The 24,039-nt window shown below is 45.5% G+C and overlaps 2 protein-coding genes across 21 annotated transcripts in view; one reads left to right on the top strand and one right to left on the bottom strand.

Moving 5' to 3' along the window:
* Window positions 1-6,376: 6,376 nt before the first annotated feature.
* Window positions 6,377-16,015, bottom strand: CBY1 (chibby 1, beta catenin antagonist). 4 transcript variants are annotated; one of them, XM_077914534.1, is made up of 6 exons: window positions 15,873-16,015; window positions 15,241-15,422; window positions 9,519-9,634; window positions 8,411-8,516; window positions 8,202-8,320; window positions 6,377-7,045 (listed from the first exon to the last, which is right to left on the bottom strand). In XM_077914534.1, exons 3-6 carry the CDS (start codon window positions 9,594-9,596, stop codon window positions 6,965-6,967), a joined length of 384 nt encoding a protein of 127 aa, XP_077770660.1. In that variant the 5' UTR covers window positions 9,597-9,634; window positions 15,241-15,422; window positions 15,873-16,015; the 3' UTR covers window positions 6,377-6,964. The 4 variants fall into 4 exon arrangements, with proteins under 4 accessions (XP_077770660.1, XP_077770661.1, XP_077770659.1 ...); XM_077914535.1 differs by having other exon boundaries at window positions 15,865-15,997; XM_077914533.1 differs by lacking the exon at window positions 15,241-15,422 and having other exon boundaries at window positions 15,873-15,970.
* Window positions 16,006-24,039, top strand: part of FAM227A (family with sequence similarity 227 member A) — a 97,117-nt gene continuing 89,083 nt past the window's right edge. For 13 of the 17 annotated variants that reach the window (XR_013389087.1, XR_013389086.1, XR_013389088.1 and 10 more), the window contains exons 1-3: window positions 16,328-16,466; window positions 20,759-20,971; window positions 22,717-22,787. Coding sequence is in view for 13 of the 17 variants with exons in the window: in XM_077914511.1 (XP_077770637.1) it covers window positions 20,830-20,971; window positions 22,717-22,787 (213 nt within the window). In the remaining 4 variants the exon portion in view is untranslated. Of the gene's footprint in view, window positions 16,467-19,085; window positions 19,189-20,758; window positions 20,972-22,716; window positions 22,788-24,039 lie in introns of all 17 variants that reach the window. The other 4 variants (XM_077914514.1, XM_077914519.1, XM_077914508.1 and 1 more) reach the window with 3 other exon arrangements.

Below are 24,039 nucleotides of genomic sequence, written 5' to 3' on the forward strand. Positions count from 1 at the left end.
GCAGAGCGGCTCTTCCGGGAGCCGGAGGCCGAGGTGCTGGGGAGAGCGACACCTTCTGGCCGGCCGACCTCGGCTTTCGGTCAAGAAAGAAACACCTAGGAAACTGCTTCCGCGGTAGTTCTCTTCGGTTTAGGATGGACCCAGAAACCTGCATCTTAATAAGCTCCCAGGGGTCACACTGAGACAAACATAACCCAGTCTCATTTTCCCGAGGGGTGTGTTACTTGGTAGGAGTTAGATATTTGGAGGTTTATTGGTCTTTCGGGAAAACGTCAAGTGAACAGTACCTATGTACTAAGACAGGCAAGAGTAAGTAAGCACTTAAGTACTCACATTGTGTGTGTGTGTGTGTGTGTGTGTGTGTGTGTGTGTACTCAATCATCACAGCAGCCCACTGAGCTATGTACTATCATCCCTCGTTTAGAAATGAGGAAGTTGAGGCACAGTACTGGGGTGCTGCAAGTCTTCCTGGAGGATAGATTTCTACAAGTGTTTGCTGGCCAAAAAGCACGAACATTTAGTATTTTGCTAGATATTAGATAATTACCCTCAAAATTATATCATATACTTTCATAATTGTAAATGGAAGTGTTCTTTTCCCCCACACCATCCCCAGCCTTAGGCATTATCTATATTTTGATTTTTTGCCTTGATGGGTTAAATGCTTCTTTTTATAAGGGGCCACACAAGTTCTTAATGCAAGGGTGATTTGATAGACACTTTGACCAGCTGACTGTGAGATCAGGGAATCTCAGGACTGAACAGTCATCTCTATCTGAGGCATGATGATGTCCTTTGTCCTGTGCCCACATAACAAGGAGCAGGTAGGTTTGCACTTCCTCCTGTAATAATCCTTGGTCCTTTTCAGCTCTGAACAGGGAAGCCCTGACAATAAAAGGGTACCTACTTTATTTTTCCATTACAAAAAGTTAAAAAAAAAAAAACAAAAAAAAAACGGCAAACCCAATCTATGATCAGGATTAGTGATTCCCTTTGAATACCTTGGAGGGGATATTTGGTAAGGGGCAGGACAGCGGCTTCTGGGGTGCTGGTAAAGTTCTATTTCTTGACTTAGGTGGTGTTTACCTGGGTGCGTTCATTTTAGACAATCTATCAGATTGTACACTTATGAATTATGCTCTTTTGCATTTGTTAAAATTGCTTAAGTTGGCTAGCACTACATAAATGTAAGGGTAGCTTAAGAGCCCAGTACCAATGGTTTTCAGTTCTCTTGTAGGCTCTTTTAGGGAATGCTGGAAGACCAACACTCTTGAAGGTAAAGAAGGCTATCTTTTTTTTCTTTTTAAGATTTTATTTATTTGTGAAAGACAGACAGAGAGAGAGAGAGAGAGAGAGAGAGAGGCAAAGACACAGGCAGAGGGAGAAGCAGGCTCCATGCAGGGAGGGAGATCCAGGACTCCAGGATCAGGCCCCAGGCTGAAGGCGGCACTAAACCGCTGAGCCACTGGGGCTGCCCCTCTTTCTCTTTTTTAAAGTAGGCTCCACACCCAACCTGGGGCATGAACTCACAACCCTAAGATCAAGAGCTGCAAGCTCTACCAACTGAGCCAGCCAGGCACCCCTAGAGAAGGCAATCTTAGATGCAAGGTACAGGGATTAATGCCTCTAAGTGGAAAGTCATGATACTAATGTGGAGAGGTTTTAGGAAAACTTTAACCAACTAATTTTGTTTATATTCACAAGAGCAATATATGATTAAAAAAAAAACAAAACAAAAATAAAACACCTGGGTGGCTCAGTTAGTTGGGCATCTGCCTTTGGCTCAGGTCATGATCTCAGAGTCCTGGGATCCAGTTCAATGTCTGGCTCCCTGCTCAGCGGGGAGCTACTTCTCCCTCTGCCCCTCCTTCCTGCTTATTCTATTAAATACATAAATCTTTAGAAAAAATAAATGTTTAAGAATAAAAAAACTTTCAATATTTAGATCACTGCAAAGAGATAAGAAAAAAGGGAATCATGCAGTACAGAGTATTGAAAGCCTTGGGAGAGGTGTGTTGGCCTAGAGAAGGCAAAGTGAGAAAGGAAGCCAAAGGCTGGGACCCTGTGGAATCAGACATTTCAAGGTCAGCGAGTACTTAGTGGCAATCATAGACAGTAGACAGGCAGTTGCCAGGGCCTGGAGGAGAGGAAAACTGAAATGGCCAACCAAAGAGTTCACAGGTTGGCCAAGGCAGCTGGGACTTCTCAGAGAATATTCAAAATTCTGCTGGTTTTCAGAATACTGTCTGCCACCATGTTTCCAGAAGATACTATTTATGCATGACACCATAATAATTCAGTGTTAATTCAATGTTTTGCAGAACTCAAGGTTTCATCACAAAGCCAGCTGGAACCAGTCAGGGCACTGACCTCCCCTTAGAGCCCAACAAAATGCAGTTAACCCTCCCTTACTTCATAACTTCCTTTGTCTGATTTTGAGTCACGTAGTTTCTCTCCCCCTTACTCAGACCCTTTTCCACTAGATTTGAAAAACCCCTGGCCCTAAAAAAAACAAACAAACAAACAAAAAGACCTGGCCCTCCTGCTTCAGGGGGGTGGACTTGAGGCTTGTCTTCTCATCTGGCTGCCTTGAGAATAGACTCTTGCTTTACTGTACACTCAAGCTCTCAGCGATCAGTTTTACCTTGCATGGGGCACATGAATTTGGGTTCAGTTACAAAATGGGGAATTAGGGCAGCCCGGGTGGCTCAGTGATTTAGCGCCACCTTCAGCCCAGGGCGTGATCCTGGAGTCCTGGGATCGAGTCCCACATCGGGCTCCCTGCATGGGGCCTGCTTCTCCCTCTGCCTGTGTCTCTGCCTCTCTGTGTGTGTTCTCATGAATAAATAAAATATTAAAAAAAAAAAAGGGAAATTACTGTCTGATAGATATAGTTTCAGCTTTACAACATGAAGTGTCTAGAGATGGATGGTAGTGATGGGTATATGACATTATGAATGTATTCAGTAGCAATGAAATATCTAATTAGGGCAGCCCAGGTGGCTCAGTGGTTTGGCAGTACCTTCGGCCCAGGGCATGATCCTGGAGACCCAGGATCGAGTCCCATGTCAGGCTCCCTGCATGGAGCCTGCTTCTCCCTCTGCCTTGTGTCTCTGCCTCTCTCATGAATAAATAAATAAAATCTTAAAAAAAAAAAAATGTCTAACTAAAAATGGTTAAAATGGGGGCGCATGGGTGGCTCAGTCGGTTAAATATCTGTCTTCAGTCAGGTCATAATCCCAGAGTCCTGGGGTCAAGCCTTGCATAGGGCTCCTCGCTAAGCAGAGAGCCTGCTTCTCCTTCTCCCTCTGTCTCCCACATTATGCTCTTTTTCTCTCTCTCTCAAAAATAAATAAAATCTTTTTTAAAAAATGGTTAAGATGGTAAATTTTACATTATATGTATTTTGCCTTGATAGAAAAAAATTAAAAAACAAAAAGAAAGGGGACGCCTGGGTGGCTCAGCCATTGGGTGTCTGCCTTTGTCTCAGGGCGTGATCCTGGAGCCCTGGGATCGAGTTCCGCATTGGGCTCCCCCGCATTGGGCTCCCTGCACGGAGCCTGCTTCTCTCTCTACCTGTGTCTCTCATGAATAAATAAAACCTTAAATAAATAAATAAAATCTTTAAAAAACAAACAAATAGAAGGGATGCCTGGATGGCTTCATGGTTAAACGTCTGTCATTGGCTCAGGTTGTGATCCCAGCATCCTGGGATCCAGTCCCACATAGGGCTCCCAGCGAGGAGCCTGCTTCTCCCTCTGCCTGTGTCTCTGCCTCTCTCTGTCTATCATGAATAAATAAGTACAATCTTTAAAAATAAATAAAAAACAAATAGAAATTTAGAACTACCAAAAAAGAGAGAAAAAGAAAGATGGGGGGAAGGGGAGCCTTCTTTCCCCACCTAAAGAGGTTCAAGGAGGAGCTGCTGGAGAGGAAGAGGGGAAATCGGAGTGGCTTCACTAAAGGTTTCAGGGAAAAATGCTGAAAGGCAGCAAAGACCATGTAAGACACGACTGATGCCAGGCCAGGGGACACGGTGGGAGAGTAAGGAGACCAGCAGAGGTGCTAAGGAAGGAGTGTGGATGCCTCTTGAGGGCGCACAGCTGATTCTTCCATCTGGATGGACATGGAGATGGGGTGTTCTGGAACCCTGGCCAGGAACTCCTTTCCTACCCCATCCCTCAAGTCCATGATTTTGCCTTTCCTGCTTCTGTCCTGCCAGAACTTGAAATTGGTGATACAGCAGTTCTTGCTGTGGGTCTGTGGGGAGGCAGAGATCCTGCTGAGAATCTCAGGGAAGCTTTAAGGCCCTCCCATAAGGAACACACACGAGCAGGTATCTGTACTCTTGTGCAGATGGACCCCTTGTGAGGCCTCAAACTGTTCGACTCTGCCTGCCTAAGCCTGCACCCACTCCCTGACACGCCCAGAGCTTTGGTGTAGCTCCTCCATAACTGCTCCCCCTGACATGCAGCACAGCAATTTGCAAAATTGTTGGTAGTATCACAAGAGATAACGTCAAGGAGATAATAGCACAATTTCCTTGCATGGCCTCTAAGTAACAGATTTGGTTAATAAAGGCTTTGAAGGAGGAAGAACTTAACCGGAACCTGAAGGATGTTTCTGACTAGAAAAGTAAGAACCTGAACATAGATAGCATCTCAGCGGGGGAAAAAACACAAGGGTTGGGGTGGTGAGAAACGGCGACCTTCCTCTTTTCGCCTAGAGACCCCACATCCATCAGTAAACACTGGTGGGCTCCACCTTCACTTCAGTCCAGAATCCGACCACTTCACCTCCTCTCCTGCCACCTGCCTAGTCCCAGCCTGGCCCCTTTCACTCTCTTCTTTTCACACAGAAGCCAGAGGATCCTTTCTAAAAATTGATTGGGGCACCTGGGTGGCTCAGTCAGTTTGAGTGTCCGATTCTTGATTTCAGCTCAAGTCATGATCTCAAGAGTTCTAAGACTGAGCCCTGTGTTGGGCTCTGTGCTCTGCAGGGAGTCTGGTGAAAGTTCTCTCTCTTCTCCCTCTGCCCCTTCCTGCTGCACATTCTCTCTCTAAAATAAATACATCTTTAAAAAAATAAATAAAAGTCCTTCTGGATGCAGAACTGTCCCACATAATGGCTCAGCCCTCTCAGATGGCGGGGCGATGTGGAGACCCACATCATTTTGACAACGAAATCCACCCCTGATTCCCAAGGTCTTGGTCCGGGCTCCATTCCCTCCAGCTGTGTCACCTTGAGGGGGTTCATTATTCATCTAAAAGCAAGGAACGAGGGATCCCTGGGTGGCTCAGCAGTTGAGCATCTGCCTTAGGCCCAGGGAGTGATCCTGGAGTCCTGGGATCAAGTCCCACATCGGGCTCCCCACATGGAGCCTGCTTCTCTCTCTGCCTATATCTCTGGCCTCTCTGTGTGTCTCTCATGAATAAATAAAAAAAATAAAATCTTTAAAAAAATAAATAAAAGCAAGGGACAATAACCAACCTGAATTCTATGAGATTTAGCAATAGGTGTCCGGCATCAAGGGCACTCAATAAATGGTTGCCAACAATACCAGACTGAGAATAAGCCAACTTTCAACTGCTCCCATTATTTGTACCTGGAGATTTACATCCTGCTTACATTTGTAGCCTCCAATTGCTTCTGAGTTATCCTCTCCTGTATCAGAAAGTGAAGTTAAGGGCTGGAGCTTTTCTCTATCTCCCCTTGAGCTGGCCCATTAGAGGCCGTCCCCCACCAGCCCCTCCCTTTCACCAGAAGCTGGCAATCAGTAAACTCTCACACTTCTGCTGTAGGATTCTGGACCAGTTTCTGAACCTCCAGGAATCTGGTTCCTGACCTGCAAGGACACCTGCTGTCAGTCCCCGCTTTACAGGGCTGAGCAGAGGAAGACAACAGGAGGATGGCAAGGTGCTGAGTCATGTCCTATGCAATTAACAGGCTTTCAGAAACCGCTGACCCCAGGCTAAAGCCCTGGGGTCTCTGTCCCCATCTCCGTGCCTTCCCCCCCTAACTTTGGGAGCTGAGTTCTCTCTTATTGACTCTCTCCTCCAGCCACAGCAGCTTGGCTCACACTGACTTAGGCACAAATTCCCTCTCTAGGAATGAGCCCCCCACCTAACCACTCGGTCCCTGCCAGGTCGGAGCTAGTCCCAAACCTCTGAATGACTTCAGAGGAATTTGGGCAAAGAGATTCTGTTCCAGTCAGCCTCTGCCAATGCCCAGGAAGCTGGAATGCTTCTGCGATGGTGACATTTCCCCACAACTTACAAATTCTGTCCCTGGACAGCCAAACAGAGGTTTAGACTCCAGGCTCCATTTACTTCTTCGAGAACTGCTGCTGCCATTTCTCAGTCTCTTGGGCCACAGATCAATTGCATATCATCATTTAATTCTTAGAAAGTAGTGTGAACAGGAAAGTAGCACAAAAATATAGTGTTTGCCAAGGGAAGCTGGTGCCTGCCACTGAGAGGCTGAAGCCAGAAGAGGTTGTAAATTTGTAGAATGAGTATTCTTTAAAGGACAGAGTAGCCTGGGAGGCAGAGAACTGGGAGGGCCATTCATCCTAGGCCCCTAATACAGGGCTCTTTAGAACGACTGGTGCCATAGCCCCAACACCAGCATGAGGGGTGAGACAGTGAACTCCAGTGGCTTCGGCAAACAGCATCAGTCCAGGGAGAGGGAGCCCGGGATGGCCCATTCGTACGTGAAGTAACCCCTGGACAGCACCCCAGGGCTCGTTCCTGCTTACCGCCCTGGACTGGAGTCCTGGTTTCTGCCAATATGCTGTACCTTCCCGCTGCCAACCCGATGTGGCCGGTGCCTTTGGGCCCCACTATATGACACTCTCTCCCAGGACCTGATCCAGTAGTTCAGCTACAAAAAACTCTCAGCCACATCCCCCTCCTCTGGTCGATGGGCTTCTCCCTTTCCTCCTGACAAATGTCTTCAGGGTGATTCATTTCCTCCTGTGACTGATGCTCTTCAGCTCCTCCAATTCCTTCTCCATTAAGTGGGACTCGGCAGTGGTCTCAGACAGCTGAAATTAGGGCAGCAGACCATTAGAAAGAAGGATCCAGCAGAAAGAAGGACCCCTCTGGGCTGTGATCTGCCAGCAAGGGCAGCTGCATGCACCGGGAAAAGGCCCCCATGGCCTCTCTCTCACACTACCCTGACCTTTCCCACAGGAATTCCTTTGACTTGGGCAGAATCAACCACCTGGCAACCCGGGCCGCCAGTACAAAAAGAACAGTCACAACCCACTGTCTCCACACTGACATTTTGGTCACCTACAATTGATCGCAGGGCATTCACTGCCTTAAAGACAGCAGCCCTCAGGGCATGAAAAAGGCAGATAATGGGCCATTTTAAGGATAAAGAATTAGCGTCTGAGTTGTTTCTGAGCTATAGCTCACATAATGGTGATTAGGGGGGAAAATGTTTGAAAAAGAATGCCATTTCCCTCACTAGGATGGTTCAGTGGACTTTAGAGTAGAAGATGGAAGATATTTAGGACAGGGACAGAAACTTTACTCTCCAAATCAGAGGTCAGCTTACTGCGGGGGAAAAAAAGAGCTACGCTTCTGGGCAATTCTCTATTCCAAGTGCTTTATGTAGATTATTAACTCAGCACAAGGCAGATCCTGTTATTGTGCCTACTGTATTGATTGAAACTAAGTTTCTACACAGGAGCATTGAAACCATTTGCTAAAGTTACAAAGCCAGTGGTGGAGCCACACGAGGAACCAGGAGGGTTAGCTCCAGGACCTGTGACGGCACAGGCTCTCCTGCCCCGGTCAGGTACGGGGCACCGCCAAGCCTTTCTGCCTGGAATGCCTTCATCCCACCCTCTGTGCCTCGCTTTATTCTTCCACATTCAGCTCAGACATCCCTTCCTCTGCGACCCTCCTGACTCAGCAGAAGGACCTGCTCTCTCCCACGTGCTGATGCCACAGCTGCAGAGACTCCAAGTGTTGCTCTTACCCAGAGAGCACTGTCACTGTGTCTATTGTCCATCTCCCTGCTAGACTTGTGAGGCCTGGCAAGTAGGGACTCTGGCTAACTTCCATCTTTGGATTCCAAGCAACTTACCAGGGGGCAAATGGGCATTTAGGGGTATCGGCTGGATGGAATGGCCCCTCGGTGGGGCCTCCCTGAAAGGAAAGCCTAGGGATCCCTTCCATTGCCCTCCTCACCATGTCCAGCAGGATGTCCACCTTTAGCCTCAAGAGATTGTTTTCTTCCTCCAACTGCTGGTTCCGCCTGCGGAGCCGCTGAGCCTCCCTCCGGTCCACATCTTCGCTAATCCCCGTCTCTGGTGGAAGGACAGAATCAAAGGTTACACGGGGGCTTTCCTCCCACAGTCTTGTTGGAAACGATGGCAGGACGCAGGACGTCAGCCCACCTGCTATCCACTGGCCATTTTCAAACTTCAGGCTTTGGCCCGCCAGGTTCATGGTGGGGGTTCCATAGTCCAGGCCCAGCTCGACCTCCCTGGTTGATCGATCCAGCTGTGGACAAGACATTGGCTGGGAGCCCAGAGATGCCAGTCCCAGCACCTCTCCCGCTAACTGTACGACCTCAGCAACTCATTTCTTTTCTCAAATCATCATCAGGCACATTTCATAACTTTTGTTCAAAGTCAGAAAACCAAAGAAGGTACAATAAACACTTTTAAAACGGAAGAAACACCCCACTTTATTATACATGTTTTCCGGAAAAACTATATATGCCGAAATTTGAATTATTTGACGTGGGCTGGGCACTTAATAGTTAAGAAATCCTACTATAAAGTTTAATAAAGTAGAAAATCCTTTTTAGAGGTGGTGAGCTCCTAAAATATCCCTCGCTTACCATGGAGCGATAAGGTCACACAAAAGGTGTGAAATGCTAACACCCAATCTGTAATTGTAGCTGGTCTGTAATGTGGTTTTCAGTTTCTACAACTCACTTAGGAACCAGGCTGTGGCAGGACTGGGACTGGGGGATTCTGGGATGAATGCAACCAGCCCTGCCCTTGAGGAGCTGCATCTAGAACTTCAACACACCTTGAATGCCATTAATGGTAGCAAAACATCATCCTTTGAGAATGAATTTGATTCTTAGACATGATTAAAATCAATTCCTGGCCAAGTCTTGGTAATAAAGTGAAGCAAGTTGGCTAATACCATTTAGAGGCAAATCATGCTGAGATTGACTGTCTTACTAGGGTCTTGAACACACTCTGACAATGATTTCCAAACAGGAGTTAAAAAAATTTTTTTTAAGTTTATTTGTTTAAGTAATCTCTACACCCAACACAGGGCTCAAACTCATGACCCCAAGATAAGAGTTGCATGCTCTCCTAACTGAGCCATCCCAGGAGTTAAAAATATTTTTAGCAATAGCAATCATGTGATTCAGAAGGATGTCCTCCTTACAGGGATGCCTCTGTAGGACCACACTTTCCATCAGAGGCCAGGCTTGATGCTCCAGTCACTGCACACTGGGATTGGCCCAGTAGTGATACTCACATTATGCAGGTTGGAGAGAGAAGCGGACTTCCGAGGGGGCGTTTTCTTAGGACTGAACGTATTCCCAAAGAGAGGCATCTTTGGCCCGATGAAGGAAAGGTCGATGCTCCCTTCTCCTACCATCAGAAAATGTCACGGATACAAACATGGGTCAGTGACCTTACACCATCTTTAAGTCATGAAAACATACATCTTATCATGTGGCTCTTTTTTTAAAATTTATTTTTATTTTTATTTTGTTTTTATGATAGTCATACAGAGAGAGAGAGAGAGAGAGAGGCAGAGACACAGGCAGAGGGAGAAGCAGGCTCCATGCACCGGGAGCCTGACGTGGGATTTGATCCCAGGTCTCCAGATCGCACCCTAGGCCAAACCGCTGCGCCACCCAGGGATCCCATTATCATGTGGCTCTTAACAATCCTGATGATGGCACCCATGTGCCAAGAGCTCACTATGGGCCAGGGAGGATGCTAAATGAACCCTTTGCATGAAACACCTCAATTCTCACAGCCACCCTTTGTTTACTTCTCTTATTATCCCATTGAACAGATGAGGTTTAGAAAGAGTAAGGTCCTAAGTGGGAGCTAGCATTTCAGTGCAGGTCTGTGTGGCTCTACAGCTTACTCACCAGGGGCAAGGGCCTAACTTGCCTATTTTAAGTTTTATCACAAGTTGACATCACAAGTTGACATCATCAGGGCACCTGGGTGGCTCATCAGTTTAGTGTCTGCCTTCAGCCCAGATCATGATCTCAGGGTCCTGACATCGAGCCCCACATCGGGCTCCCTGCTCAGTGGGGAACCTGCTTCTCCCTCTCCCCCCTCCACCCCATTTGTGCTCTCTCAAATAAATTTAAAAAAAAAAAAGTTGACATCACCAGATTTACAGTTTAGAGCAAGGAAGGCAATCCTGCTCATTCTTGTATGCTGGTAAGAATCACACCTAGGGGCAAGAGGTCCTGCATAGATTCCATTGTGAAGAAACGAAGCTGTATTTATACTTCAGTTTCAGAGTGATAATGGTGCCCCTTTACTCAGTCCTATGTCAGAAGGTCACGTGTCCTGTGTGGTAGGCAAGGCATCCAGTGGAAGGAGGAGGCCCACCCACAACATGGCAGAGCTGACACTGCCAACCGTTTGCCTTCAGCAGATTGCAACCTATGCAATTCATACAGGCCCAGTGAAGTTGATTTACTGACACTGCCCGTTTCGGGGGTGGGAAGGTGGGGTAAATATTTTTGTATATTTATGTGTAACATAGAAAAGTATACACATCATAAATGTATGGCTTCATGAATTTCAACTACACATAAGCCCCTCCCAGCCACCCCAGTCCTGTGTAGCCAGCCTCCAGATCAGGATACAGAACATTTCATCACCCTGCAAGCCTCGCCTAGTAGCTTTGTATCCATGGATTTATGCAGGATGTCTTCTTCTGTTTTTTTTTTTTTTTTTCATTTGAGGTCATGTTTGTGAGACTTGTCTCTGTTCTGTGTAGTTATAGTTTGTCCATTCACATTGCAGTAAGATAGTCTACTGAGTAAGTGGACATTTGGATTGTTTTCAGTTTTTATCAATTAGAAACAAATGCTAAGAACATGTTTGGACATGTACTTCTGTACATGTAAGTCTACTTCTCTGATCCTACACCCTGGGGGTGGAATTGTGAAGTTCTAGAGCATTCATATATTCAGCTGTAGGAGATACTGCCAAATCATTTTCCAAAGTGTTTGAGCCAATTTATATGTCTTATGAAGAGTGTATTTACTTTGAACTTTGGCATTTCCTATCTTTATCATTTTATCTATCCTGGTAGGTATGCAGTGGTACTGCATCCTGTGCTTAAACTGCTTTCCCCAATAAGTTATGTTTTTAAAAAAAGAATTTATTTATTTATTCATGAGAGACACAGAGAAACAGAGACATAGGCAGAGGAAGAAGCAGGTTCCCTATGGGGAGCCTGATACAGGACTCAATGCCAGGACCCTGGGATCACGACCTGAGCCAAAGGCAAATGCTCAATCACTGACCCACCCAGGCGCCCCCCCAATTAGTAATTAAATTGAGCACCTTTTCATATAGTCATCAGACATTTGGATATCCTCTTTTGTGACATGCTTGTTTAAGTCTTTTGCCACTTTTCTATTGGGTTTTCTATCATTTTCTTACTGATTTGTAAGGGCTTTTTTTTTTTTTTTTTTAAGATTTTTTAAATTTATTTATTCTTAGGCACAGAGAGAGAGGGGCAGAGACACAGACAGAGGGAGAAGCAGGCTCCATGCAGAGAGCCCGATGTGGGACTCGATCCCGGGTCTCCAGGATCACACCCCAGGCTGCAGGCGGCGCCAAACCACTGTGCCACCGGGGCTGCCCTATATGGCTTTTTATATATATTCTAAATATAAGTCCTTTGTTGTAGAGAGAGAATACTGAAAATATCTTCTTCCAATCCGGAACCCTGTCTTCTTGCTTTCTTATTGGCTTCTTTTTGATTAAAGAAGTTCTTAATTTTAATAGAATCTATCAATTTTATTTAATATTTAGTGTTTTATATCCTATTTAAGAAATTTTTGCCTACTCCAAAGTCATATTTTCATATATTCCACAAATTCTATTGTTTTCGCTTTCACATTTAAGACTATGATTATCTGGAATTAGTTTTTGTATAAGGTGTGAAACAGAGGTCAAGGTTCATTTCTTCCCAGGTATTACCCAGTTTTAACTTATAATACACAACTGGCTTAAAAAGATTCCTTCTAAGAAACTGTAGACTAAAGATAACCATAATAAAAGCATTAATGAACAGAAAGAAAGAAACAGAGCTCTCCATTTTCCTACTCCTGGGTATAAACTCTTCCTCTACCACATTATGAAATAAAAACAGTAATGAATTAATCACATGTGACAAGAAGGTGGCCAAAAAAAGAGGGAACTTCTCAAGACCATTTGAAACAAAGTTTTCTATCAACTATCATTGAAACAGAACTCATTGTATGAATCCATCAGAATTAGGAAGACATGCACTCAACGAGAACACAACAATAAAACCATGCTATTTTCAGTGATGTAGAAATTAACATCACTAAGATTAATGATAAAAGTCTAGAAGCTTCTTTGGAGGTTTTACAATATATAATGCAGAAGATCATGTCTCTATGACTTTGTAAATAAATAAAAATAAAGATATTTGGAGCAGGTGTGCTCATGAGAGTTTCATTGGTAGGTGTGTATGTGTAATTAAAAACAGCAGTAGAGGGATGCCTGGGTGGCTCAGCGGTTTAGTGCCTGCCTTCGGCTCAGGCCTGATCCTGGAGTCCCAAGATCCAGTCCCACGTCAGGCTCCCTGCATGGAGCCTGCTTCTCCCTCTGCCTCTCTCGCGCATGCTCTCTCTCTGTCTCTCATGAATAAATAAAAAAACAAAACAAAACAAAAACAGTAGACCCACAGCCTAGGGGATGTCATCTGGGCCTGGGCACAACACGAGGACCCAGACAAAGCTTGGTGGTGGATGGGACAGCAGTGAGGACTAAGATGCTGGGGGAGATTTGAAGTTGTGCTACCATGTCATCCTAAACAGTGCAAGGCCCTGGCATTGTTTCTCCTGGAGAAAAGTAAAAGGGTGGTAGAGGGAAGACAATCTGACGTCTGTAGAGGGCAGAGCAAAAATGAAACAGGAATATCTGGGAAGAAAGAGTTTAACTCCAAAAAGAAAAGAAACAAAAACTAGTATTGCTTTCTGCAGAACCACCATGGGTTGAACCCAATGCTGAGCACACTTCAGAGATTTCTTTTATTCCTTGCAGCAATCCCATTAGGTGGGTATTTTCCTATCCATATCAGAGAGGAGAAGATGGGGGCGTGGAGAAGTCAGCCAATTTTCTCAAGGTCCACAACCATGGTCAGTTGGCCAAAAGTCTATATCAAATTACCCTTGTATTAATAACAAGTGGATACATCATAAAAGGAAGCATTTTCATCCACTATACTGGCAAAACTGAAAAGATGAATAATATCCAATGCTGGTGAGGGCGTGGGGAAAAAAGACACTTTCATTTTCTCTAGATGGAAACATAAGATGTTATAATTTTCCCAGTTAGGCAAAACCTAGCAAAATTTTAAATGTGCATATTTTTTGGCCAGCAAATCTACTTCTAAAAATTTATCCTCCAAAAAGAATTGGACATGTACACACAAATGTTCTTTACCATTGATAACAGTGAAAAATAAGAAACAATCCAAAATGTCTACCAATGGTTGGTATAGCCAAATACATTGCAGGACATTCTTTTTTTTTTTTTTTTTTTTTTCAGCACATTCTTATAACAGAATGCTACAGGGCGAGTAAAAACAATGAGGCAGCTGTGTATGGACTGACCTGGAAATAACTCCAACACATTGTAACACTAAGAAAGCAAGTTGCAGGGGATCCCTGAGTGGCTCAGTGGTTTGGCGCCTGCCTTAGGCCCAGGGCGCGATCCTGGAGTCCCAGGATTGAGTCCCGCGTCAGGCTCCTCACAAGGAGCCTGCTGCTCCCTCTGCCTGTGTCTCTGCCTCTCTCTCTCTCTCTCTATGTCTATCATGAATAAATAAATAAAATCTTTAAAAAAAAAAAAAAGCAAGTTGCAGAACAATGTGTATACTATAATGCCATAGAGAAGACAGAAAAAAAAAAGGGCAAGAATATAGGTGCATATGTTAAAAAACAGAAAAAAATCTGGAAAGATACACCAAACTGCTCATTGTGGTTAAATGTGAGAAGGGGAGTAGGATGACTGGCTTAAGTGAAATCGTCATTTTAAGGCACCTGGGTGGCTCAGTGGTTGAGTATCTGCCTTTGGCTCAGGTCATGATCCTGGGGTACTGGGATCAAGTCCCATCTATTTCTCCCTCTGCCTATGTCTCTGCCTCTCTCTGTGTGTCTCTCATGAATAAATAAAATCTTTATTTAAAAAAAAGAAATCGTCATTTTATAGGTACAAAGTGGTCAAGTGGCAGCAATTTCATACATTTCAATACCAAATTACATTAAACAAATATACTTCTAGATTTAATAAATTACAATATATTAATTATGAAAAAAACAAAACAAATGAATCTAAAAGAACTAAAAAAGCAGTGCCTGTCCTTCCAAGCACCTGGAAACATCTGAAGAAGGAAAAATGCATAGCCAAGTTGTTCTCACAAACACGGCAACTGTGCTAAGAATACTACCCCTGAGCATATCCCTTGGACACAACAGACCAAGTTCCAGGTCTGGCTCTGCTCTTCAACTGCATGCTAATCCCCCAAGTTACTTTCTTCCTCAGGGTTTTAACGGGGGGCACTTCCCTCAGGACCTCATTAATTCTCATAACCCTTAGGCAGAGAACTATCAATATATTACAGACAAGGAAAAGGAAGTGCCTGGACGAGATGCCTTTTAAGTCATATCCAATATTCCACAAACAACTTTGGCTGAGACCCTAAGATCCTGGAACATCAGTGTGGCCCCAGAGGTCCCAGCTGACCCCCTTGGCCCAAGGCAGCTGTCTTGCTAGTGAAATTCCCCGGGGGAGAGAGGGCTCGGTTCTAAGAAAGTGAATGGAGAGCATCTGGGTTCCAACCACAGCTCTGACGCTCAGCCCCCCTGGGACCCTAAGACTTAATCTTCTCTGGGCCTCGGGCTTCTTTATTTATAATCAGGGATAACAATGTATAAAAAGCCACCGCATTTGATACTCACAGCCACCCTGAGAAATATAGATCAAAGTAACTATATCCCAGACACCAGATCGGACAATTGAAGCTTAGAGAAGTAACTTCTCCCCAATCACGCGGTGGAGAAATGGTGGAAGAAGGCTTCCAAGAAGGTCTGCTCCTCTGCGCTGGGGATAATCACGTCATCGCTGTGCAATGCTTTACAGTCTGCAATGGGCCATAACATACATCATCCTATTTTAATCTAACAAGAAGGTGAGGGAGCAGTTTTTGGCTTTCATCGGATTCTCGAAGAGTTCAGAACTAAGCCAAGTACGTGCCGCGCAGATATCTGCCATCCGGGGCCGCGGGGCTCAACTAACGGTACAGAACCAACGTTCACACGCACGCCCTTTAATTCCCTTTGCAGCCGATTTACGGGGAGGAATTACCACCGCAGTGTATAAACGGGGAAACCCACTTGGAGAAGGGCGGTGGGGGCCTGGGGTGAACCCGCCTCTGCCCCGGGTCCCGCGCCCTCGGGCCGCCCCAGCGGCGGGGAAAGCCCTGGCTCCCCGGGGAGACGCCCGGGCGTCCCACCCCTCCTCCGGCCCTGGGGCGACGCTGGGCTCACACCCTGCGCATGCCAGGAGCCCGGCTCCAAACGCACCCCGATACCTGCGGGAAACTGCCGGCAGGGGTTCGCGTCACCCACGGCGACCACGGCTCCGGCGCCGCTCCGCCCCCCCGCCTGTGTGCGCACGCGCATCCCCGCCCCGGACTCTTCCACCGCGGAAGGTAGGGGTGCCCGGCGCGGGGGGGTGCACAACGGGAGCCTACGCGAGGCACCAGAAACGCTTCAGGACCTCCTCCTGTGTATTAGAGCGACTTCGGAGGCGATCTCCTGGAGTCACTTACATTCCTCATGCCATAGACTGGGGAGAAGAACTACACTCGCCCTCCCCACAAGCCCATTGGTCTGGTCCCAGCCCCCGGGGCCGTCACCGTGGTAACGGCGTCTAGCGGACGCGGAGGTGGCTCGCCGCCGTTCATTGTTGTGGGACAGGTGGAAGCGGTGACTGCGCCTGGCGTTGCCTTGAGAACGCCAGGACTCACCGTAGCAAAATGGGCCTCTCCCCGAAGTCCCTCCTCTTCCTCTTCCTCCTCCCCGTCCACAAAGCAAAGGGCACCCCTTTCTGGTGGACGTGGGGGCATCCAGAACTTTTCGGGGGAACCGGCCCCAAGTTCGTCGGATTCCGCGGATGTTTCCAGGTAAGACGTACAGACGGACGATGACCTGCCCTGCTCTCTGCGCAGACTGCCACCTCCCCACATCCCGACTCTTCAGCTTTTACAAGCAGGGGGAACTGAGTCCCAGGGACCACTTCAAGGTGACACAGCGAGCAAGGGCAGAGAACTACTCAAGAATCAACGCCAGATCTCCCGAAGTCCTAACAGTGTATATTATTGGTTCCATTTGAAAAATAAACCCAGAGCCATTCAAGGGATATTTATTGGGTGCCCGGTGAGTGCACCAGGTCATCCATCCAGTGAAAGCCAGATCCCGTGGGCTTCTGGCTCCAAGTGCAATTATCTTCCAACTACACCCCAGTGCATTGAAAACGTAGAGTTCTATGCCCTAGAACCAAACTCTGCGATTTAATCCAGCACTATCCAATGGAAATATAATGTGAGCCATATGTGTCATTTAGAATTTTCTAGTAGCCATATTTTAAATATTTTTAAAAATCAGATTATATTGAGTATTTTATTTAATTCGTGTGTCTCAAATATTATCATTTCATCTTATCAACATTGTTTTTTATTTATTTTTTGTTTATTTGAGAGAGGACAAGCAGGAGTTAGGGGAAGGGCAGAAGGAGAGGTAGAGAGAGAATTCCAAGCACACTCACTGCTGAGCACAGAGCCTAACAGGGGCTGGGGCTGGATCTCAGAATCCTGAAATCATGACCTGATCAGAAATTAAGAGTCCAACTGGCTGAGCCACCCAGGTGCCCCCATATAATCAATGTTTTTAAATTTATACTGCTTCAGTTTTTAAGTTTCAATTAATTAAAATTTCAGTTCTGGGAATTCCTGAGTAGCTCAGTGGTTTAGAGCCTGCCTTTGGCTCAGGGCGTGATCCTGAAGTTCCAGGATCAACTCCCACATCTGGCTCCCTGCATGGAGCCTGCTTCTCCTTCTGCCGTGTCTCTCTGTGTGTGTGTGTGTGTGTGTCTCACGAATAAAGAAATAAAAATCTTTTAAAAATAATAAATAAATAGGGATCCCTGGGTGGCGCAGCGGTTTGTCGCCTGCCTTTGGCCCAGGGCGCGGTCCTGGAGACCCGGGATCGAGTCCCACATCAGGCTCCCGGTGCATGGAGCCTGCTTCTCCCTCTGCCTGTCTCTCTTTCTCTCCCTCTCTCTGTGACTATCATAAATAAATTTAAAAAAAAAAATTAAAAAAAAAATAATAATAAATAAATAAATAAATAAATAAATAAAATTTCAGTTCTTCAGTGACACTAACCAGATTCCAAGGGCTCAATTGTCACATATGTTTGGTGGCTACTGTAACACATAGATCTAGCCTTTTCCTACCTTTCTACACTTGCTCTTGTCTGCTTGAATGGTATCCTTCCCCTTTATCTAATTAACTCCTATTCTTCTTCCTTCAAGCCTTGACTACATCCATACCTAATATCAGCTCATCTCATAGCACTACATTCTCCCTTCAAAGCAATGGTCACAGGATACTAATAATAATTCACAATTATTTATATAATCATTTGATTATTGCATGTCTCCCTTAGTAGGCATAAGCTCCACTAGGGCAGGGATCAAGTCTGGCTTAGCGCACTACCAGGTCCCTAGTAAAAGCACACTGCTGGCTTCTCACGGGTACTCAGTAAATTGTCATTGAGCGGCTGAAGTTTTTGTTTGTTTGTTTGTTTTTGTTTTTGTTTTTGTTTTTGTTTTTAAGATTATTTATGGGCAGCCAGGGTGGCTCAGCAGTTTAGTGCCACCTTCAGCCCAGGGCGTGATCCTGGAGACTCAGGATCGAGTCCCACATGGGACTCCCTACATGGAGCCTGCTTCTCCGTCTGCCTGTGTCTCTGCCTCTCTCTCTCTGTGTTTCTCATGAATAAATAAATAAAATATATTAAAAAAAAAGAGCAAACGTCTGATTCCAAAGTCAGCAGTGTTTTAACTTGTTTAATATGCTTAAATTTCAGCTGCCAGAATCTGTGCCACACGAGGGCAGAGTGTTACTCTTCCACTCATCTGCCCCCAGAACTGCACAGTGAGAGACATGGGCTAGATATTCAGCAAATTGTACATGAGCTAGATATTCAGCAAATTGTTTTCTCCCCCAACCTTTCTTTCTTCCCCAAGGAGAGACAGTAAAAACTTATCATGTTTCAGAGAATACCTAAAAAGGTATGATGAAAAATTCAGAGGAGAACAGAGTATGTATTTTAAGCATTTCTTTTAAGAACCATAATAATAGCCAATTCTTCCATTAAGGCATGAGTAAGAATGTCAAGCTAAAGCAAGAGGCTTCTTTTTTTTTTTTTTTTTAATTTTTATTTATTTATGATAGTCACAGAGAGAGAGAGAAGCAGAGGGAGAAGCAGGCTCCATGCACCGGGAGCCCAACGTGGGATTCGATCCCGGGTCTCCAGGATCGCGCCCTGGGCCAAAGGCAGGCGCCAAACCGCTGCGCCACCCAGGGATCCCGCAAGAGGCTTCTTGATAGAGTCACCCTAAGGCTGCTTCTCAGAGAACATGCTATAATTTTGCAATCATGCTGTGGAGTAGGTAGGAGGAAAGTGAGAAGCCCTGCGATGCACCTGCTGCCTCCTTACCCTCTCCCCTTTGCCTATAGAGCAAAAGGAGGAAATAATAGTGACCTGGGCCTGGGACAGCCTTTCTTGCAATCTAACTGACTTGGGACAGCGCCAAGCTTCTTTGGACTAGAAAGAAGTATGGTGAGTGAGTCTAAAATGGAATCAAATATTGAGAGTACCTAATCTATGGGGATTAATAATTTGCATAATGGAGAAAGTTATGGAAGCAAATAATTCCGGTTCAGAATTGTAAGTGCTGTAATGGAGAGATGGAAGCAGGATTCTGAACTTCCCAGAGGAGGGGTGGTAACTAATGGCCTGGAGTATTTCAAGGTTTTCCAAAAGAGGGGCACCTGGACGGCTCAGTCAGTTAAGTATCGGACACTTTATCTCAGCTCAGGACTTTTTTTTTTTTTTTTTAAGATTTTATTTATTTATGAGAGACACAGAGAGACAGAGAAGGCAGAGGGAGAAGCAGGCTCCATGCAGGGAGCCCAACGTGGAATTCGATCCCAGGTCTCCAGGATTAGGCCCTGGGCTGAAGGCTGCGCTAAACTGCTAAGCCACTGGGCTGCCCATCAGCTCAGGTCTGGATCTCAGCTCAGGTCTTGATCTCAGGGTCATGAGGCATGGAGCCTACTTAAAAAGAAACAAACAAACACATTGTTTAGAAGAGAAGGTTTTCCAAAAGATAGATCTCGGGATGAGCGTGGAATAGAGGGAACAGCATGTGAAAAGGCTTAGAGGTGCTGGGAGCATAGCAGAGCAGGGACCAGGAGGAAGGACAGAGGGGTAGGCATACAGGGTGCACGGCTGGGGAAAAGAGGCGGAGCAGAAGGCGAGAAAAAGAGAATGTGGTGAAAGAGCCCCTGGGGCGATTTTCCCACTAAACTACATTTTCTCTGTCCTTCCATTACATATGAGCTTCCTGAAGGCCCATCTGAGTCTTTTACTTCATTAGAACCAGGCCTGTGCCACCAGCTCTGGCCATGGAAGAGCCAGGAATGGTAGTCCGAACTCCTGGCCAATAGACCCAGGAAAGCAGTCCGGCTGGAGTGTTCTGAAGCCAGGAGGAAAAGTAGTGATGGGGTTGGTTTCCTGGGAGGGAGCAGGAAGCCTCAGGTAGGTCGGGAGCCTCAGGCCGAGGAGATGGACTGACCCAGTGTCATAGCATCTGAGAGCTGAAAAGGGTCTTAGGGAATCTAAGCCAAATCTCTGACTTAGCAGAAGAGTCTCAGAGAGATGGGACTTTGGTGTCTTTTCTAGTTTGGTTACTGGTTTGCTAGGCGGCCCGGAGCTCTGGCCTTTTCAGCACTCTAGTCTCCTGATTTTAAATGCTAAAACAGTTTTCATGGGAACGGGGTGGGTGGGGTATCAACAGGAAGAGTGTATGTCTGAAATCCTCAGAAGGGCTTGGCAAAAGGATTGCCTCCATTCCCCACGTTGCCTGCAGCATGTGCCTCGCCATCAGCCCAGCTTGCCAGATTGTGTTTTCTTTTTTTTTAAGATTTTATTTATTTATTCATGAGAGACACACACAGAAAGAGAGAGAGAGAAAAGCAGGCTCCATGCAGGGAGCCTGATGTGGGGCTCAATCCCAGGACTCCAGGATCATGCCCCAGGCTGAAGGCAGGCGCTAAACCACTGAACCACCCAGGGATCCCTGTGGTTGTGTTTTCTAAGATGGTTCTATGCTGTTTGTGATTTCCAGGAGGCTGGTTGAACATAAAACAAGATTGGGGTAGGAAATGAGAGGCTCTTAAGTTTACAAGAAACTGGACAATGGCTTATTTCAGTAACATGGATGTCATCAATGTCACTGCCTTGCCAATGGTACCAGTGGATGAGTACCTGACTGTATCTCTCAATGCACAGAACAAGGTGAAGAATGCTGTGAGGAAGACCCTGGAGGACAATCCACCCTGTATCCTTCTATGGTGCTGTCTACAACTCAGACCAAATACACCTGCCACAGATGTGTAACTAGTGTCTGCATCTGTGACCCAAGTTATCGGCCCTCTCCTTATCTGCTTGTTAATTTGTTTTCAATTAGTTAAGCCCTACCAATCCTCCAAAAGAATCTGAGACCATGACAGATGGTTTGAGTTTATTTTACTAAGATCATCAGGAAGGGACCCAAAGAAGAAGTGTGGAAATATTTGTTGAAAGAACAGGGAAGAAGAAGGGGGGAAAGCTCATTTTCTTCATTGTCTCATTCTTTCTCTTCTGTTTTCCTAAGAATTATACATAGCAACCAAGAAGTCTTGGTGCAGCGCTCTGCCCCTCAGACAAATGAGCTTAAGACCCAACTTTGTTGATCTCACTAGCTTGACCTTGCCTCTTCTCACCTGCCAGCCCTTCTACCTGGGCTCGAGTTTGCCCTTTCCGGCATCCTCCCTCCCCCACTCCACCCCCACCCCCACCCGGGCCTCTTCCAGCATCTGACTTCTCTAGCCCTGCCTTTGTTGATCTCCTCTCCCTTCTGACTCTGAGCTCTATGCCAGGGACCCTCAGAAGCCCATCTCTGGAGGACCTTAGAGCTCATCTGGCAAATAACCCTCTCAGGTTATAAATAACCCCATGTCTTCTGGTCTCATCAAGAGCTCATTGACCTTCAAGTCCTGCTGCTGCCAGCCAAGCTGCAGGTGTCCCCTCTGCATCCCCTTGTCTTCTGCGCCTCTCAGAAACCCTTCTGGAGATGAGCACAAGTGATCCCATCAGGGTCTGCTTCTCAGACTCACTTTCCTGGGTCTTTTTCTAATGTCCCCTCTTTCTTCTTAATCCCTCACTCATCTCAACCTAACTAACCCATTTCACTTCCTATGCTTTATCATGTCCTTTCTTGGCATCTTCATCTGTCAAGTATCCTCCGATCTGTAAGAACCCTTGAGAGTAATAGAAAAAGGAGTGAACTCTGCTTTATATGAAGGCAGTGAGGAGTGATAGGATTATGGGGCTTCTACGAGGATATTTCCTAGACCAATTGAGTCTAAGACAGAAAAAAATGCAAACGTAAAGAGGATAACAAGAGCAGCCCTTGAACTGAGCAGAGATTTCAATAGTGATAAACAAGGTTGAGATACTTCTGACCCAGTCATCCCTCACCTGAAAGTCTCCCTTAAAGGAACAATCCCAAACATGGAAACAGCTCTCTATGTGCATCACGACATTATTTATCATAAAAAAATTATGAACAACTTAAATATTCAATAGCCATGGGACAGTTAAATGTATTAAGGCGCATTCTCTAAATGGATTCATATAATGCCGTTTAAAATATTATGAGGATTATTTAGCTCTATAGAGAATGATCATAATAATGAGTGGAAGAGAAGTCGAGTCCTGAAATAGACATTCGCTGAGATTGTAATCATGTAAAATGTATGTTATAAAAAATACTGGAAGAAAATTTCCCCAAATCCTAACAGAAGTTGTTAGCATGGTAGCATAATGGATGATTCTTTTTATATTTTCCAAGGTGTCTAGGATATGGTTAATTTTCATTTAGACTTTATAAAGCAACTCATTTAAAACGACAAAAGTGTGAATGTTTGTAAAGAAAATTGTTAAGTGAAGAGACAGCTCAGAGAGTGAGCCAGGCTAGCTAGCCCTGTCCTTTTCCTGTGTGATCAGTACCCAGAGAATTTCCTTAGCCGACTCACCTCTCAGCCTGCCTTATTGGCTCCATACACCAGGTGAATCAAACGATTGGCGAGCTAGATCTGAGTCCCAACAGCCTGGTGAGTTACGGGTCCCAATACAAGGCTTCCTCCACTTATCTGAAAGCACATTTGCACAATGGAGATCTGAAAGATATATTTTATTAGTAAACTTTATTTTTTGGAGCAGTTTTGGGTTCAAAACAAAAGTGAGGAGAAAGGACAGAGTTCCCACATACCCCTATCTCCACACCTGGACAAGCTCCCCATCACCACAGTGGTACATTTGTTACAGTCGATGAACCTGCATTGACACATCATTATCACCCCAAATTCGTTGTTTACATTAGGGTTCTCTCTTTGTGCTGTGCATTCTGTGAGTTTCGACAAATGTGCAATTACATATATCCACCTTTGTAGCATCATACAGAAGAGTTTCACTGCCCTAAGAATCCTCTGTGCCTCTCCTATTCAGCCCAGCCAACTCCTGGCCACCCCTGAACTTTCTGCTGTCTTCATAGTTTTACCTTTTGCAGAATGACATAGAGTTAGAACCATACAGTATGCGGCCTTTTTCAGACTGGCTTCTTTTACTTAGTAATATGCATTTAAATTTCCTTCATGTCTTTCCATGGCTCAATAGTTGTTTCTTCTTGGCACTGAAGAAGGTCCCTTTGTCTGAATGCACCACAGTTTATTTACCTGTTCACCTACAGAAAGACCTCTTGGTGTTTCCAAGTTTTGGCAATTATACATAAGGCTGCTGTGAACATCTTTGTGCAGGGTTTTGTGTGGACATATATTTTCAGTTCTTTTGGGTAAATAGTGAGGAGTGCGATTCCTGGACCAGATGGCAAGAGTATGTTTAGTTTTCTAAGAAACCGCCAAACTGTCTCCCAAAGTGGCTGCACCATTTTGCATTCCCACCAGCCATGAATGAGAGCTCCTGTTGCTCCCCATCCTCACCAGCATTTGGTGTTGTCAGCATGCTGGATCTTGGCCATTCTGATCAGTATATAGCAATGTCTCCTTGTCGTTTGAATTTACAATTCTCTAATGACATGTGGAATTGAACATCTTTTCATGTGCCTGCTTGCCATCTGTTGATCTTCTTAACTGGGGTGTCTGTTACAGTCTTCGCCCCATTCTTTGAGTTGTTTTCTTACCGTTGGGTTTTAAGAATTCATTGTGTATTTTGGGTAACAGTCTTCTACCAGATGTGTTTTTTGCAAATATTTTCTGCTGCTTCACTCTGACTAAATCTCCTGACCCCATCCCCTTGGCAGCTTACTCTCCAGCAAGTTCCTCCAGCCCCAGGGCCCTGAGCTGGTCA

Source organism: Canis aureus, chromosome 11 (genome assembly GCF_053574225.1).
Source record: "Canis aureus isolate CA01 chromosome 11, VMU_Caureus_v.1.0, whole genome shotgun sequence".
Taxonomy (NCBI): domain Eukaryota; kingdom Metazoa; phylum Chordata; class Mammalia; order Carnivora; family Canidae; genus Canis; species Canis aureus.